The 19,075-nt window shown below is 45.6% G+C and overlaps 2 protein-coding genes across 2 annotated transcripts; one reads left to right on the top strand and one right to left on the bottom strand.

Moving 5' to 3' along the window:
* Positions 1-932: 932 nt before the first annotated feature.
* Positions 933-1,472, bottom strand: LOC119352159 (loricrin-like). The gene has a single exon (XM_037618879.1). The coding sequence runs from the start codon at positions 1,444-1,446 to the stop codon at positions 1,117-1,119; it is 330 nt and encodes a 109-aa protein (XP_037474776.1). The 5' UTR covers positions 1,447-1,472; the 3' UTR covers positions 933-1,116.
* An 11,298-nt stretch (positions 1,473-12,770) lies between these two features.
* LOC119356780 (probable receptor-like serine/threonine-protein kinase At5g57670) lies at positions 12,771-17,112 on the top strand. Its single transcript, XM_037623766.1, has 7 exons — positions 12,771-13,319; positions 13,434-13,688; positions 13,773-13,930; positions 14,021-14,100; positions 14,214-14,349; positions 14,443-14,595; positions 16,721-17,112. Exons 1-7 carry the CDS (start codon positions 13,139-13,141, stop codon positions 16,910-16,912), a joined length of 1,155 nt encoding a protein of 384 aa, XP_037479663.1. The 5' UTR covers positions 12,771-13,138; the 3' UTR covers positions 16,913-17,112.
* The last annotated feature ends 1,963 nt before the right edge of the window (positions 17,113-19,075 follow it).

Genomic DNA, 19,075 nt, shown 5'->3' with positions numbered 1-19,075 from the left:
TATGATCTTGAGGTTGGTCATCTTGTACTTTGTACCCTATCCAGAATCAATACAATACAACCAAGACGTAGAGTTTTACCTCTTCAAGAGGGCCCGAACTTGAGGTAAATATTATGTCTCTCTACTTCATGTTTCCATCAACCTGAGACAACCAGCTCGGGACCTCCTATATGAGATCTGCTGGATTTAGCTCCAACACCTGGTGCAGAGCGACCGAAGAAAACCCCCGAATGGTGGTAAAAATGGCCACCTAGGGCTCACCAGATGCGCCTCCCGCAACCGCCGCCGAAGAAGATGCCCTCCGGCCCCCATCGTCTGAACCGCCGAAAGCAGTCGGTGGCTCACCGCGGACTGCATCGTTTGCTAGAAGCAGAACGACGACGACGACCGGCTGTGGCCGAAAGGTCGCCACTAGACCCACCAGTCGTGGGTCGACACGAAGCAGGGGGAGGGGGGAGGGCAAGGAGGAAGGTTCGGCGGTGAGAGAGAGTGAAGAGTGTGGTGTGAATATGAGGGTGGCGGTGAGGGGAAAGAACAACAGGGATTACGAAGCGTCACACCGGTCTCCTGCGCTTCCCCGGGCGTGTAGGCGGCCGCCACGCGTGGCTCACCTGGGCCTGGCTCGGGGAAAACGGCTGATTCGGGAGTTCCCACTCAGCCTGGTCCGGGACTGCTTTGGGGTTCGTGCGGGCTAGTATTTGCATGGAGCCTAGCCTACCAAACCGGCTGATTTTGCATCCAACAGACATGTATGGGCTAGATGCATAGTTCATATTTGGTATTGTAGATATAAATAATATTCTCTATAAATTTGGTGAAAGTTTATAAAATTTGATTTTTCAAAAAATCTATACACACTCTATTATGAAACGGAGGGAGTGTAAAAAACAAAAAAAAAATCTAAAAAAATATGGAGGTGGCACACCCTATGAAATATCCCTGGCCCCAACAATGATATTATAGATCATATATGAATGAATGTGAATATGTGAACAAGCGAGCGTGCATTTACATCATCCAAAGTGAAAGTATTATTTACAAATATTTGAATAAAGTGAAATTTATCAAAACAATATCATGGTCTTGCAGTAATAATCCACTGTGTGATTTCTTTCCTCAGCAACCTCCACCGCCTCCTCCACCTCCACAGCCACCACCTCCTCCCCCTCCGCCGCCACAGCCACCACCGCCTGTGCTAACACCGCTGTCTCCAACATAGACGCCTGCGCCTGCGCCCGCTCCAGCTGCCCAGTAGGAGCCGCCATGACCACGTCGAGGCTTCTTCCCGCCGGAGCTCTTGTGGCCGGCGCAGCCGAACACGGCGACGGCCACGATCGCAACCGCAGCCACGAAGGCGAAAGCTAGACACACGACGCCGCTGGGCGTGAAGTGCATGGAACCGGCGGTGAAGCCTTTTGCCGCGGCAATACCCATCGCCCTGACCATCTTTGCTGCCGCTGCTCGATCGAGAGCTTCTCCTCTTGATCAGTTGTTTGTGGAATGCCGGTCGACCAGGTACTTAAAGTCTTTGCCCGGAGAAAATGTCAGCGGTCTTACGCGGTTGCTCTGTCCTGCACTCCACTGCTACCGTGTGTTGTCAACGTAGTAGTTCCATCGTGATTGTCTGTCGTTGGGGTCGGCGACGACGGGGAGTACTTAATTAAAGGAGGTGCCCATAGAAATGGCAGCTGACTTGTTCAATTACTACTAGTACAATATACTATCCATCGTGTTGTGTATCGGCCGAGTATAGACGACGTTGCGCATCTTTGAAATTGGAACTTTCCTTGGACGCGTGTGCCAAGCTAATTGGCGCTGATCGTGAATTCTCGTCAAGTCGTCCGACGCGTCTGGGCGAGGGCCTCGGAGTTGAAACGTCATGTCAGCACCCACCACCGTCAATCTTTTTTGAAAGAACACCACCGTCAATCTCGTGGAACATCTCGTTCAGTTTCAAACATTTCTTCTCTCTGGTAATTTCGTACCGACATGCATGGTACGATAGGTTCGTGGAAATTTGTTCTAGACAGGGCGTATATGCACGCCGTTGCCTCTGACTCTATCCAGTTGCTTCGTTTGGACGGAAGGAAGACGTTGTACTCTTTTTTTTAGGATCGCCATCGTACTCAAATATTCATGCAACACGGCTGGGCCTCGAGGCGGCCTCGCCACTGGGCCTACTGGGCACTCGACACCAAGTTCGGCCTCTCGCTAGTGAGCACTTGACACCAAACCTCAATCACTTCTCTCTTTCACCAAAAGGTTCATTGGAGAGCTGGAAAGTATTAAAGAAAGCAAACCAGCTCGGATCTCAAGGGTAGACGGGGGCATACACAGAAGAACTCGCCCAAGAGCCCCTCTGGCAAACCATGCTAAACTTCATGTGGACGCTGACGTGAAACCAGGACGGGGCGGTTCTGCGGCGGTGGTGTGCAGGGATGCCGACGGGAACTATTTGGGTAGTACTGATTTGGTGGTGGAAGGAGTGGATGACCCAATGGCCTTGGAGGCGCTGGCATGTAGGGAGGCACTCTGTGCAGCCGAGGACCTCTTTTTGCAGCATTTTGTGGTAGCGTCAAATGCAAAACAAGTAGTGCGAGACATTGCTCAAGGCTCTCTAGGCAAACACAGTGCAATTATCAGCGAGATCAAAGCTCGTTCTACCGCTTTTTCTTGTAGTTTCATTTTTGAAGGACGAGATAGTAACATAGAAGCGCATAGCTTAGCTAGATATGCTCTTAATCTAGCCTCAGGGTGTCATATGTGGTTTGGCCAACCACATAATGTAAGCATTACTATCTGTGGAATTCGATCAATAAAGAACAGACTTTCCCCTAAAAAAAACCAAACCAAATTGGCTTGTACCGACGTCTAATTCATGGGACCGATGGGTCAGGTCGGCATGAACTAACATACCTCATCGTTTATGTGTACCCCAGTCCCGTAGGAAAACATACATCACGCCCGATGGATTCAAGGGACACATCTATAAGTCGCTTGTTGCGAGTTCTATTCGCACGCTGCCTAACGACTTCTACACATGCCATGCTAAATTGGCAAACCCAGCCACTAAAAAGCATCTAGGAAGGGAACCAGTGTAGTGATCCTAACTTAGCTTCTATGGACCACTAGTTAATTGTAGTGGTTTTACATTAATCGTGTCCGACATATACCTTACACGTGCTAAATTTGATTTAATGTTTTGTATGGGTAAAGGAAGGAAATGGAAATCTTGGTTTAGTTAAGATTTTGATAAGATTTGATTTAACTTAGGTATCGGTAGGGGTAGACAAAGAAAATTTGATTAGTTGAGGTTTTGGTATGATTTGATTGAGTTAATAAAAGACATGATTTGGGTAAATTTTGGTTGAGTTAAAACAAGAAAATGTTTGCAGTAGGACAAAAAGTTTACTGATTTGGTTTAGATTATCCTAGAAGGGGAGGGAATGAGGAGAGGAGGTGAGACGAACGTACCAACTCCTTTTAATAGTAGAGACCTTAACGAATTATTTGGTCTTCAGGTTTTCACTAGTTTAGATAGGGTTCATGACTTTGTCAAAAAATATTTATACGCTTAGAAATTGGTCATATCATCAAAAAATGTTCAAGAGTTTTAAAGATTGTTCTTGAAATATTGAAAAAAAGTTCATACCGTTCAAACAATGCTCCTGATGTTCAAGAAATGTTCACACATTTACACGTTTACAAACTTATACATGTTCATGAATGTAACACAATTGTTGTAGCAATTTAAAATAAATATTTGTACTATTCAAAATATACTCATGGCATTTAAAAAATGTATATGTGTAAGAACAACCATTCATGAAATGTAAAAAATGGAACGTGCAATTACAAAAAATATTCATACCTTTCAAAAAAGACTAATGACATTTTATAGAAATGTTCATGCGTATGAAGATATGGTCATGAATTATTTTAAAGATGTCCATGGAATGTAAAATTTTGTTCACACATTTTTACAAAAAAATTGTTCTGTTCAAAAAATATGTCCATATTTACAAAAATATACATGACATATAAAGAAATCATTACTATTTAAAAATTGTTCAAAATACTTAAAAATTGTTCAGGGGTTTAAAATAAGGGTTTTTATCATTTTTGCCACTAGTTGTGTCCCACTACTCAGTTTTGCCATTAGAAGTTACAACTACTCAAAAATGCCATCGATCCGTGAGATGTTTGCTCAGAAATGCCATCATTTCGTTAGATGTTTCCTCAAAAATGCCATTAGACATCGTTATTTTCACATCAAACACATTGACCATGTTATATGGCAAAAATAAGCCTAGACCCACATGTCAGTTCTCTCTATCTCACAATGATAAGTGTGGCCCCACTTGTCAGGAGTAACCAAGCGAATAATTTTATAGAAAAATAAGAACGTCGTTGGGATCAAGTGGACCCCATACTTTATTGTAGTAAGATAGAAGGAGAGCTGGCATGCTGGTTCATAGGTATTTATGTCATTATAACATGGCAAAAGAGATTTAAGATCACAATAATGGTACCTAGTGGCATTTTTGAACACGTGTCTAACAAAGCGATGGCATTTTTGAGCAGTTGAAATTCTTAATGGCAAAACTGAGTAGTGGGACACAACTGATGGCATAAATGATAAAAACCCTTAAAATAATGTCGTGGTAATGTAAACATGTTCAAACATTCATTAATAAAATGTTCAATGTGTACTTAAAAATACAAGGTGTGTATGGAAAATGTTTAGCGTGAACTCAAAAAATGTTCAATGTGTATTTAAAACATGTTCCTTAGAAAAAAATGTTCATGACATATAAAAAATGCTTGAACACTAGGACAAACTAATAAAAAATGCGTGAATCCGTGATTCTTTTTTAGAAAGGTATAAAGGAGGAAATAAAAAACGAAAAGAAAAGTAGAAAATGGACAAGGAACCAGAGAGAAGAAAAAAGAAATAAAAAAGAATGGAAAAAGTAAAGTAAAAGTACAAGAAAATGAAAAAATAACAAGGAAATTGATCAAAAAAGAGAAGAAAAGCAGATAACCAGAAATGAACAACAGGGAAGGAAAAAAGACCCAAAATCTTCCTCAAACAAGAGTAGAAGGTTCCTGAAACCACCGGTATAGAAGGAATGAAATCGAGATAAGCCAACAAGAAAAAGGCTGGCCCAAAACGATGCACCAACGGAAACACGTAAGGCGAGGTGGTGCTCTATTTCATAGTAAGTGAGATATAGCATCTACACACACGAGAGGCGATGGGATCCAGATCTGGAGACACTGGGCCTAGGTCAGCATCCCAACGACTATTTGATTTTTGGTTGGAACTGCCAGGCATGGTAAACTTTAGGCTTATTAGGTTCATAGAAAACCTTAGGCTTATTTAATTGCAAGAATTTCATAAGAATTTTCGAGGATTTCAGTCCATAAGAAACTTTCCTATGAAACTTATTTGGATCATATGAATGGCTTTATTAAATTTCTATGAGATACATTCTTATACCATTTTTGGCGGGTGATTCTTATACCTTCCATTTTATAGGAGTCCTAAAACGACCTCAAACCTCATTTTGTTTTTCCATGGAGAAGTCCAATGCACTTGAATTCTATCTCGGTTTAGTCCTCTACAATTCCAAAATCTTATAAAATTATAATACATGCATCTTAACCATTGTTCTTTTTTTCTATTCCTATGTTTTCAAATTCTTGCAATCCAAAGATGAATCATCTGCCAGTTGGCAGGGAAGCTAAGCTTCATCTTGCATCTGCTAGATGACATATAAATAAATCATACTCCCTCCGTAAACTAATATAAGAGCATTTAGAATACTAAAGTAGTGATCTAAACACTCTTATATTAGTTTACAGAGGGAGTACTATTTAAAAATTGTTCAAAAGGCATAAAAAATGTTCAGGTGTTTAAAATTTTGTGATAACATAAACATGTTCAAACATTCATTAATAAAATGTTGAATGTGTACTTCAAAAATAAAAGGCGTGTATGGAAAATGTTTAGCATTAATTCAAGAAATGTTCAATGTGTATTTAAATCATGTTCACAAACCAAAAATGTTTGTGAAATGCAAAAAAAAAAATCACTATTTTGTTCACGAATGTTCATGACATATAAAAAAGAATGCTTGTACACTAAGACAAACTAATAAAAAATATGTGAATATATGATTTTCATAAAAATAAAGATATAGATAAAGCGGAAAATAAAAAACAAAAAGAAACATAGAAAACCGACAGAAACCGCAGAGAAGAAAAAAAATAAAAATGAAAGTAAAAGTACAAGAAAATGAAAGAAACCCAAACAAGGAAAATGTTGGGAAACACAGTAATTTCAAAATTTTCCTAGGCACACGCAAGATCTATCATGGTGATGCATAGCAACGAGAGGGGAAGAGTGTTGTCCACGTACCCTCGTAGACCATAAGCGGAAGCGTTATGACAACGCGGTTGATGTAGTTGTACGTCTTCACGATCCGACTGATCCTAATACCGAAAGTACGGCACCTTCGCGATCTGCACACGTTCGGCTCGGTGACGTCCCACGAACTCTCGATCCAGCTGAGTATCAAGGGAGAGCTTCGTCAACACGACGGCGTGATGACGGTGATGATGAAGCTACCGACGCAGGGCTTCGCCTAAGCACTACGACGATATGACCGAGGTGGATTATGGTGGAGGGGGCACCGCACACGGCTAGGAGATCAATGATCAACTTGTGTGTTCTAGGGTGCCCCCTGCCCCCGTATATAAAGGAGCAAGGGGGAGGCCGGCCGACCCATGGGGCGCGCCATGAGAGGAGTACTCCTCCTAGGAGGAGTAGGACTCCCCTTTCCTAGTCCTGCTAGGAGGGGGAAAGGAAGGAGGAGAGGGAGAAGGAAAGGGGGGCGCCCCCCCCCCCTTCTCTAGTCCAATTCGGACCAAAGGGGGAGGGGCATGCAGCCTGCCCTGGCCGGCCCTCTCTCTCTCTCCACTAAGGCCCATGTGGCCCATTAGTTCCCCAGGGGGGTTTAGATAACCCTCCGGCACTCTGGTTTTCTTTGAAATCACCCGGAACACTTCCGGTGTCCGAATATAGTCGTCCAATATATCAATCTTTATATCTCGACCATTTCGAGACTCCTCGTCATGTCCGTGATCATATCCAGAACTCGAAACAACCTTCGGTTCATCAAAACACATAAACTCATAATACCGATCGTCATCGAATGTTATGCGTGCGGACCCTACGGGTTCGAGAACTATGTAGACATGACCGAGACTCGTCTCCGGTCAATAACCAATAGCGGAACATGGATGCTCATATTGGTTCCTACATATTCTAGAAGATCTTTATCGGTCAAACCGCATAAAAACATACGTTGTTACCTTTGTCATCGGTATGTTACTTGCCCGACATTCGATTGTCGGTATCATCATACGTAGTTCAATCTCGTTACCGGCAAGTCTCTTTACTCGTTATGTAATGCAACATCCCGTAACTAACTCATTAATCACATTGCTTGCAAGACTTATAGTGATGTGCATTACCAAGAGGGCCCAGAGATACCTCTCCGACAATCGGAGTGACAAATCCTAATCTTGATCTATGCCAACTCAACAAACACCATCAGATACACCTGCAGAGCATCTTTATAATCACCCAGTTACGTTGTGACGTTTGATAGCACACTAAGTGTTCCTCCGGTATTCGGGAGTTGCATAATTTCATAGTAATAGGAACATGTATAAGTCATGAAGAAAGCAATAGCAATAAACTAAACGATCATAGTGCTAAGCTAATGGATGGGTCTTGTCCATCACATCATTCTCTAATGATGTGATCCCGTTCATCAAATGACAACTCATGTCTATGGCTAGGAAACTTAACCATATTTGATTAGCGAGCTAGTCAAGTAGAGGCATACTAGGAACACTCTGTTTGTCTATGTATTCACACATGTATCAAGTTTTCGGTTAATGCAATTTCTAGCATGAATAATAAATATTTATCATGATATAAGAAAATAAATAATAACTTCATTATTGCTTATGGGGCATATTTCCTTCAGAAAAATGATCAAAAAAGAGAAGAAAAGCATATAACCAGAAATGAACAACACATAAGGAAAAACAATGACATGAAATCTTCCTCAAACAAGAGTAGAACGTTCCTAGGACCACCAGAATAGAAGGAAAGAAATCGAGATAAGCCAACGAGAAAAAGGCCAGCCCAAAACGATGCGCCAGTGGAAATGCGTAAGCCAAGGTGGTGCTCTATCTCACAGTAAGAGGGATATAGTATCTACGCACACAAGAGGCGGCGGGATCCAAATCTGTGGACACTCGGCCTAGGCAAGCATCCCAACGACTATTTGATTTTTGGTTGGAACTACAAGGCATGGTAAACCTTAGGCTTATTTAATTGCAAGAATTTTCGAGGATTTCAGTCCATCAGAAATTTTCCTATGAAACTTATTTGGATCATATTAATGGGTTTAACAAATTTCTACGGGATACATTCTTATATATTTTGGGAAAGTATCTAGTGCTCCCAGGCTTGGGGTGCTCCCGGTGCTCCAAATGTCCGAAAAACATTTTTAGAATGTTCAAAAAATTCTGAAAAAATGCAGCACATTGACGGAACATCAATATCTCTTGTCACAAAATTTCAAATCAAAATTCGAAACATTGCTTGAGATACAAAAATGACAATTTTTTTTACATAACATAAGTTGGGCTTTAGTTTTGGCCCATTATCACATTGATGTCAAATTTGTCATTTTTGTATCTCGAGCAATGTTTCGAATTTTGATTTGAAATTTTGTGACAAGAGACATCGATGTTCCGTCGATGTGCTGCATTTTTTTCAGAATTTTTTGAACATTTTAAAAAATGTTTTTCGCATCGGAGCACCGGGAGCACCCTAGGCCTGGGAGCACTAGGTACTTTCCCTATATCTTTTTTGGCCGCTGATTCTTATACCTTTCGTTTTATATGAATCCTAAAACGAGCTCAAACCTCTTTTTTTTTTCCTTCGAGAAGTCCAATGCACTTGAATTCTATCTCATTTTAGTCCTCTATAATTTCAAAATCTTATAGAAATTATAATACATGCATCTTAATCATTGTTCTTTTTTTCTACTCCTATGTTTTCGAATTCTTTCAATCCGAAGATGGATCATCTGCTAAATGACATATAAAGAAATCATACTATTTAAAAATTGTTCAAAAGACTTCAAAAATGTTCAGGTGTTTAAAATGATGTCGTGATAATGTAAACATGTTCAAACATTCATTAATGAAATGTTCAATGTGTACATAAAAAAGGTGTGTATGGAAAAAAATATTGTGAATTCAAGAAATGTTCAATGTGTATTTCAAACATGTTCATAAACCAAAAATGTTTTGTGTAATGCAAAAAAAATCACTAATGTTTTAAAAAATGTTCATCGCATATAAAAAATGCTTGTACACTAAGAGAAACTAATAAAAAAAATGCGTGAATCTATGATTTGTTTTTGAAAAATAAAGCAGAAAATAAGAAAACAAAATGAAAAATAGAAAACCGACAAGGAACCGCAGAGAAGAAAAAAATAAAATTAACGGAAAAATGAAAGTAAAAGTGCAAGAAAATAAAGAAAACGAAATAAGGAAAATTGATCAAAAAAGAGAAGAAAGGCGGATAAGCGGAAATGAACATCACAGAAGGAAAATATCAACACAAAATCCTCCAGAAACAAGAGTAGAAGGTTCCTGGACCCACCAGAATAGAAAGAAAGAAATCGAGATAAGCCAACGAGAAATAGGCCAGCCCAAAACGATGCGCCAGTGGAAACGCGTAAGAGCATCTCCAACAGACGCACAAAAACTGCTCCGTGGGCTAAAATTCGAGTTTTTTGGGCGCCGGACAGCTCCAGCAAAATCTGTAAAATAGTACATGCGTAAAAAAGGTTTGGGCACGCGCTAAAAAGCGCTATAAGAAGCTGCAAATCTGGGGCACCAGATTGCGCGCGCTTTACAATTTGCACTACATGCTAAAAGTGCTACAATTATGTGCTAAAAACTATTATAGCACGCGGAATTTTTATGCGCCTGTTGAAGATGCTCTAAGGCGAGGTGGTGCTCTATCTCACAGTAAGCGAGATATATAGCATCTACGCACAGTAGAGGCGACGGGATCCATATCTATGGACACTGGGCCTAGGCAAGCATCCCAACGACTATTTGATTTTTGGTTAGAACTACAAGGCATGGTAAACCTTAGGCTTATTTAATTGCAAGAATTTTCAAGGATTTCAGTCCATCAGAAATTTTCCTATGAAACTTATTTGGATCTTATTAATGGGTTTAACAAATTTCTACGAGATACATTCTTATATCTGTTTTGGCTGCTGATTCTTATACCTTTCGTTTTATATGAATCCTGAAATGAGCTCAAACCTCATTTTATTTTTCCTTCAAGAAGTCCAATGCACTTGAATTCTATCTCATTTTAGTCCTCTATAATTTCAAAATCTTATAGGAATTATAATACATGCATCTTAATCATTGTTCTTTTCTTCTATTCCTATGTTTTCGAATTCTTTCAATCCAAAGATGGATCATCTGCTAGATGACATATAAAGAAATTATACTAGGTAAAACTGTGTCTATCACAACTTGCCACAGAACTAGTTAAGGGTCGCTAAACTTTTAACGGTTTGAAAATTATCAAAAAATATGAAATAAATATGGAAGCATCTCTCTAATGCAATAAGATGATCCAACGGAGGAATTGTCAAAATATGCATCTATGTGTCATCGGCAAAAATAATAAGCATTTCAGCTCACTGCGACATAAATATATACTGAACTATTTATTTTTTTGTCCAGAACACATACAGTCGTATTTTTTTAATCCCTCCGTTGGATCATGTTATATTATAGGTGTGTTGGTTCAGTATTTTTTTTCAGAATTTTTGAGAACTTTTGCACCGTTGAAGCTCTTAACTAGTTCTGTGGCAAGCACTTGTAGAAAATCCTACTCCAATCATACTATTTAAAATTGTTCAAAAGACTTTAAAAAAATTCAGAAAAATAATGTCGTGATAATGTAAACATGTTCAAACATTCATTGATAAAATGTTCATGTGTACTTCAAAAATAAAAGGTGTGTATGGAAAAAAATTATCGTGAATTCAAGAAATGTTCAATATGTATTTCAAACATGTTCATAAACCAAAAATGTTTGTGAGATGCAAAAAAAATCACTAATGTTTTCAAAAATGTTCATCGCATATTAAAAAATGCTTGTACACTAGGAGAAACTAATAAAAAATGTGTGAATCTATGATTGTTTCTGAAAAATAAAGCAGAAAATAAGAAAACAAAATGAAAAATAGAAAACCGACAAGGAACCGCAGAGAAGAAAAAAAATGAACGGAAAAATGAAAGTAAAAGTGCAAGAAAATGAAGAAAACGAAACAAGGAAAATTGATCAAAAAAGAGAAGAAAGGTGGATAAACGGAAATGAACAACACAGAAGGAAAATATCGACACAAAATCTTCCTCAAACAAGAGTAGAAGGTTTCTGGACCCACCAGAATAGAAAGAAAGAAATCGAGATAAGCCAACGAGAAAAAGGCCAGCTCAAAACGATGCGCCAGTGGAAACACATAAGAACATCTCCAACAGATGCACAAAAACTGCTCCGCAGGTTAAAATTCGAGTTTATTGGGCGCCGGACAGCTCCAGCAGAAGCTGTAAAATAGTGCACGCGTAAAAAAGGTTTGGGCACGCGCTAAAAAGCCCTACCAAAAGCTGCAAATTTGGGGCGTCGGATTGCGCGTGCTTCACAATTTACACTGCATGCTAAAAGTGCTACAATGCCGCGCTAAAAACTATTATAGTGCGCAAAACTTTTATGCACCTGTTGGAGATGCTCTAAGGCGAGGTGGTGCTCTATCTCACAGTAAGCGAGATATAGCATCTACGCACAGTAGAGGCGACGGGATCCATATCTGTGGACACCGGGCCTAGGCCAGCATCCCAACGACTATTTGATTTTTGGCTGGAACTGCAAGGCATGGTAAACCTTTGGCTTATTTAATTGCAAGAATTTCATAGGAATTTTAGACGATTTCACTCCATATGGAGTTTTCCTATGAGAGTTATTTGTATCATATGAATGGGTTTCTGAAATTTCTACGAAATACATTCTTATACCTTTTTTTGGCGGGTGATTCTTGTACCTTTCATTTATAGGAGCCCTAAAACGAGCTCAGGCCTCATTTTATTCTCCCTTGGAGAAGTCCAATGCACTTGAATTCTATCTCGTTTTAGTCCTCGAATTCTATCTCCTGCGCGCGCTCCCCTCGTCAGGCACGCATGGGAGACGGGTGACATGTCACGCTCAGGCTCAGGCTCAGCTAGCTCGACTCATGAAGCCAATAACTGTGGAATCCATTGCCACACACGCCGCGCCAAGCGGGCGGCATTCATTGGCCAACAATCAGACCAGCGCCAGCAGCCCCGCCCGCCCGCACCCAACACAGCGCCAGCAACGCCACCTCACTCGCGTCGCGTGGATGAAACGAGCGCGATCGATGATAATATTTCGATTAAAAAAGGCCAATAGCTCGTCGCCGGGGCTCCTCCCGCGCTCCCGTGCTGCCGTGCCGGTACAAGAAAGAAAGAAAGAAAGAAAGAAAGAAAGAAGAGATCATTGGCGGCCGGGTCCCGCAACCGTCGTCCCGTCCCGCCTCGCCAGAAGCCAACAGCGCATATAAAATGGAGCCTTCTCGCATCGCATCGCACCCCACCCCTCTGTGCTGTTCCCTCCCCGCCGAGGCACTGCCACGGACAGCGACGCCCCTCCTCGTGCCATCTTCTTCCTCTCCCTTCCCTCCACCACACTCGTGACTGACTCACTGAGCTGAGCTGAGCCTGAGCGCACGCGACGTCGCAGGGAGCAGTTACGCGCCCGAGTTAATGCCCTGCTGAATGCGGAGCAGTTTCTTTCCACTGCCTCGCTCGCTTGCTTCAGCTGCCCCGGCATTCAATGCCCTCGTATCCCTCCTCCTACGCTAGCTAGCCAAGTGTGTCTGCGTGCGCTCCGCCGGGCGCCGGATTGGGTGGATAGATTGGTAGAGGTGGGAGAGGGGGGATGAACTACCTCCGGAGCCGGAGCCTGAAGCGGCTCCTCTCCATCGGCCGCCGGAGCAACCCCGACGAGGACTGCGTCGTCGAGGCCGAGCCGGTGGCGGTGGCGGTGGCGCCGAGCAAGCCCGCGTGGAGGTGCTTCTCCTACGAGGAGGTTGACCAGGCCACCAACGGCTTCCACCCAGGTAAAAACAAGAATCAATTAACGCCGGTCTGTTCATGTCCGCCGTTTCTTTCTTGCTCCGGCGTTGTCGCGCGTTACATAACAGAGTGCATGAATGGGTTGTGCGTGCGTGCAGACAACGTGGTGGGGCGTGGCGGGTACGGCGAGGTGTACTGCGGCATCCTGGCGGACGGGCGCGCCGTGGCGGTGAAGCGGCTGGCGGCGGCGGCGGCGGACGAGAAGAAGGAGAAGGACTTCCTGACGGAGCTGGGCACGGTGGGCCACGTGCGCCACCCCAACGTCTCCTCCCTCCTCGGCTGCTGCGTCGACCGCGGCCTCCACCTCGTCTTCGACTTCTCCACCCGCGGCTCCGTCTCCGCCAACCTCCACGGCGAGTCCCTTCTCCCTCCGAATGCTCTGCTTTTCCCCAATGTAGTCTAGCTCTAGTACGTGTCGCCTGACTGATGCGGTGCAGACGAGAAGCGGCCGGTGATGACGTGGAGCCAGCGGCACGGCGTGGCGGTGGGCACCGCGCGGGGGCTCCGCTACCTCCACAAGGGCTGCGCGCGCCGGATCATCCACCGGGACATCAAGGCCTCCAACATCCTCCTCGACGCCGACTACCAGCCCCAGGTGCGTCCATGCTCTCGGTTCATCAACACACTCTGCTCCTGCTTCCCCTGTTCGACGGCGGCGGTGGCTGACAGACGTTGCTCTACGCAGATATCCGACTTCGGGCTCGCACGGTGGCTGCCGTCGGAGTGGACGCACCACGCCATCGCGCCCATCGAGGGCACCTTCGGGTCAGTCAGTCAAAACTCAAAACCTTTCCTCTCGTCTCCCTCTGTCCGCATTGAAGAAGAGGAGGAAGAGAGTGGCGACGTGGCATTGACTCTGTGGTCGGGCGGGCGTGCAGGTGCCTGGCGCCGGAGTACTTCACGCACGGCATCGTGGACGAGAAGACGGACGTGTTCGCCTTCGGCGTCTTCCTCCTCGAGCTCATCTCCGGCCGCAAGCCCGTCGACGGCTCCCACATGAGCCTCCTCGCATGGGTACGTAGTAACGCCACGTGTGTCGTCAGCGGCGCATGCTCGTTCCCGGTGCGACGACGTGGCTGAGTTTTTCTCGTCCGCTCCGGCATGCAGGCCAAGCCTTACCTGAAGGACGGCGTGGTGCAAGGGCTGGTGGACCCGCGGCTCGGCGACGGCGGCTACGACGCCGGCCAGCTCCGGCGGCTCATGTTCGTCGCCTCGCTCTGCGCCAGGGCCGCCGCCGCGTGGCGGCCCACCATGACAGAGGTACGTAACGTACTAGCCACTCAAACCACTGAAAAAAATACAGTATATTCGTCCTCTACACTTGCTGCCCTACCTTGTCCAAATTAGGGACAAAGCTCAGAATTCAGCCGCAGCATTAATAATCTTGTAAGTGTAACGCTGAAGGCTTCTGCCGACATACATACATGGCGCCGATGCCGATCAGCACTGAATAACGCACGTAGCTTTCGATAGTTGGTGCCCTAATTGTTGCCCTAGATAGAACCTGCGCATAACCGTCTGGCTCTGCAGATGCTGGGGTAGTAGGTCAGACTCTGACATGGTGGTAGGATTCGCGCCATAACCATGGATGGGCCACCAAATTGAAACCCTAGCCATCACCAAACGGACGACAAAAGGCAAAGACAAACCACCTATATTCCCATTCTTGTTCCGGCATCCAAAACAAACCTCTTGCCCTGCATTGCGATTGGCAACAGCTGCAACTTCTCCAACTAGATTGCCAATCAGACGGACTAGAAACATTATCCGAAGAGCTTCTTACAAGGTACCTGCGTGCCCGGATGGTCTGAACGGTAGGTTCACCAGCTCTGCCATTCTAGCAGCATACAATGGCGTGGACAAATCACAACTGGAATGGGCCAAAAATAAATCAATGCCGGCTTGGATGGATGAATAATTGTCAAGAGCTGCTGCAAAAGCTGCCCGAAGGATCTAGTCCAAGAGACGCCGTCTGTCTTAATAATAGTACTGATCTGCACTGCGGGTCAAGCCATGCTAGTAGTAATCAGCAGGTCACCATTAGTCCATTACTTTATGGATGTCCGGTGCCAGGTAACCATATCACCGAGAATAATCTCCCTATCTAATAACATGGACACAAAATTAATAATCCGTATATTCTCCGTCCAATCAAATAGAGCCCAAACAAGACTAGCCGGCTGCACACATACGGCTCGCACCTGTCGTAGTTGCGGTAGCATGTCTGTCAGGGTCGCCCACCCGTCCCGTACACGCATACGGATACGGTTGTTAAATACTGCCACGTTTACGTTGCGTCAGTTAGTCAGTCGCGACAGCACGGCTAGGGTTCTAGCTTTAGTTTAAGCTCGCTCGCGAGGACGCATCTGCCGACCAGTACGTACGCGCGCGAGCAACACTGCACCAAACCAAACCCGTGTGATTGCGCCGACTAGCTTGTCTCTTGTCTTCGTCTGCTCCGCTGGACATCACACCGAACCAACTAGGATCACACACACTGTAGGAAATGAGTGATGCATGTACACTGTATCATCACTGTGTGTAGCAGTGCAGCATATACGAAAATCTGAGGCGCTGCGTAATGATAATGCTGCATGCATAATGGAGGATCAATCAGTATATATATCCTGGCTGGAAAAGCCTGTCTCCAACTCCAAGCGGCCACGGGAGCCTGCTCTCGACCTCGGCGGTTAGGGGTTGAGCAGTGGTACTGGAGCCTAATTATGGAAGCTGCAAGGAGAACTTGTGCAGCATTGAGTCTTCCGTTGGTGAGCGAGTGGGTGGGGAATGAGGATTAGGACAAGCAACAGGGCGATCTGGCTGTTTTACTCTGGCTTTGGAAGATGACAAAGGGGTCTTCTGGTCCTTTTGGCCGCGTCGCAGCTCCCAAGAATGGCCGGTTTCTTGATAATGGTATTGCAATTTGCAAGGGCATAGGATGCTCTGTTGCTTCTAGCTTAGTACTACTGCTGACTCACGGGAAGGCCGAGGGGAGGGAGGTTGGGGACACAGGACAGCTCGAGAAGATAAATCTCGAGGCTAGCCAACAAAACATGCCACCCCAGAATTGGGTATATACAAAACCCGGTCTGCTCCAACCCATGTCCAATCACGGATTAGTTTATCATCGCTCATGCACTGCGCCACTAGCATATACGTATAATTTCACTCGGGGGATACTGTCGTTTGACCACACGACTGTCAGAGGCTCAAATGTTTTGTTTTCTTTTGTTTTTTGGAAACGAAGCTTTCGGGTAAAATGTTTCAGTTTGAGCAAAGCTTTGCGTGCAAGTTCGGTACACATGATATACTATTTGAGTTGCCATTCTGAACTTTGAGAAACTGCGTCTGAATTTTCTGAACCGTGCATGGCTAATTGACGCAGGTGCTGGAGCTGCTGGAGTCGGACGAGATATCGCAGGAGCGGTGGCAGATGCCGGAGGAGGCGGTGGAGGACGAGTTCTGGGACTTCGATGATCTCACCGACTTCGAGGAGGACGACGACGATGACTACGACGGCGAATCGGATTCCCCCTCGATACCCTCGTCAGCCTGCAGCATCCGCGCCAATGATTGATTACATTAGCCCCTACCCAGATCTTTTTTGCAGCTGTCAGTAGATCAAGTGTCCGTCTTGTTTTTTGGCTTAGGAGATCGGTATGAATGAATGAATATGATCCTCTCGATTATATCATCAGTGTACATAAACAAAACCAACTACTAGCAACTAGTGAGGCGAGAACAGTAAGGGATTTGATCTAGCCCATGGTTTCATTATTTTCCATGTCTCCATTTGCACGCAAGAGGCAAGAATCTCCCTCCATAAACCCGTGCTAGCGACATTATCGTCCTCTGATCTGGTCATCTGACATTGACGGATGGTTTTGCTGTCAGTGCTGTTTGGCAAGTTGACATGACACTGCCACTCTGCCCGGGGCCTTGATCTCCAACCGACCTGAGCGGCTAAACTGCTGTTGGTTCAGGGCTTTCTACGGCTGAGGCGAGCGAGATTATTAAAGCGCAAATGGTCCTTCTGATTGGTCGTTAGCCAGCAAACTGAACCGCCACATGCATGCCCGACACCGGCCGGTGGGTTTCGGTTCGGGGTCCTTCAGCTGGCCCAAAACCCCAGTGCAGCTGCGCAAAGTTCAGGCAGGAAGAATCAAACTGAAACAACTGTGTCAGTGTCAACCACAGCCAGGAAATCGAACCCGTTGGTTCGTTCGTTCAGAGGCCTGATTTCTAGCTGCGAAAACGGCCGCACGAGCAGTGTAAACACTCCCTCCGTCCCACGATATAAGATCGTTTTTCTAGATCAAACGTAGGGCTACCTTGATACGTATGGAACTATGGATGCGTGCGTAGAGACGCCATTGCCAGCGACGTACCGGTGGCCGTGTACTGCACCAAGGCGTGACCACAGGAAACGAGGCAGCACCTGCCTCTGCATTGCGTGCCTGGACCTGCACTCCACTCCACTGCACTGCATCTGCATCGCGGTTGCTCCACGGCCACTCGTCCGTCGTCCCTTGTCAGCTCCTGGCCGCAGATCTGGGCTTCTGCGCACACACACATGACTCCCCTCCTTCAGGACTGTAGATGGAGCGCACCGTCCATGGATCGACCAGTTGCAGAAACTTTACTTTTGCAGAACAATGAAAGGAGGATTGAGGCCAACTCCACCGCGCGACCCTATCCTGTTCGGCCCCGTCCATTTGGGGTAAAAGGGACAAAAAAAGCGGCCCAGCGCGCGGCCCAAGTTGTCCGCTTTGTATCCGCTTCCGACCCATCCGCGGCCCAAGTTTGCGCCGCTTTTGGGGTGAAACGGACACCACGCGGACGCGCGGGTCGTCTGCGCGTGTTCTCCCCTGGCCCGCCCGTCGGTGGCACAAGACGGGTCTTTTTCTATCCGCCCCCCTCCCTCCCTCCGGCCGCACCCCCTCCACTCTTCCCGACTCTTCCCCTCGCTGCCGCCGCCGCCGCTGCCATTGCAGCCGTGCAGTTCGGACGCGAGCTCGCCTAACCCCTTCCCCTCGGCGTCGCCGAGCTACCCAACCACGGCCACCTGGTTTGCGCACCCGCCGGCCGGTTTTGGGGCGGATCCGGTCGGTCTTGAGCTCGGCCGGCTGTGGGAGGCCGGGCCGCGCCATGGACTGGCCGGGCACCTCGCCGGAAGGCCCTGGCAGGGCCGCAAGGCTACATGCAGGCAGTGACTCCTCCTCTAGCCGCTCGGATCTGCACCGTCAATGGTCCGCCGGCAGATACACGAATGGCGGTCGGCCGGGCTCGGTGCTTGCCCAAAAGCTCGCCGGCGCACCGTTGCCACTCATTAAGTGCGACCACTGCCCAAGGATGATCGTGCGCCGCGTGGTTACAACGCCGGAGCATCCCGGATGGGTGTTCATCAAGTGCTTAAACGATGGGGTATGCGCTTTTTTTAGCTTCGGTTTGTGCTCTAGATTTGACTAGTTGTGCTAACTTCAAATTTTGTTGTGTAGAATGGATGCAAGTTTTGGTATTGGAAAGAAGAGTACATCGATATATTGATAGAGCGAAATTTAGTACATGTTCGTGCACTTTTAGCTAGCGTAGAGGCTGTAAATGAGACAAGTGCACTTGTTGTTAAATTAGAGGCTAGACACGAGACTAGGTGTTAGGTGGAAGCAATATCGACTTCCGGCTTGAAGAAGAAAGGAGGATGCCAGATCGAGCCTTCTGGCTTGAAGAAGAAAGGAGGATG

Source organism: Triticum dicoccoides, chromosome 2A (assembly GCF_002162155.2).
Source record: "Triticum dicoccoides isolate Atlit2015 ecotype Zavitan chromosome 2A, WEW_v2.0, whole genome shotgun sequence".
NCBI classification, from domain to species: Eukaryota; Viridiplantae; Streptophyta; class Magnoliopsida; order Poales; family Poaceae; genus Triticum; species Triticum dicoccoides.
This window is presented reverse-complemented; position numbering and strand designations above follow the sequence as displayed.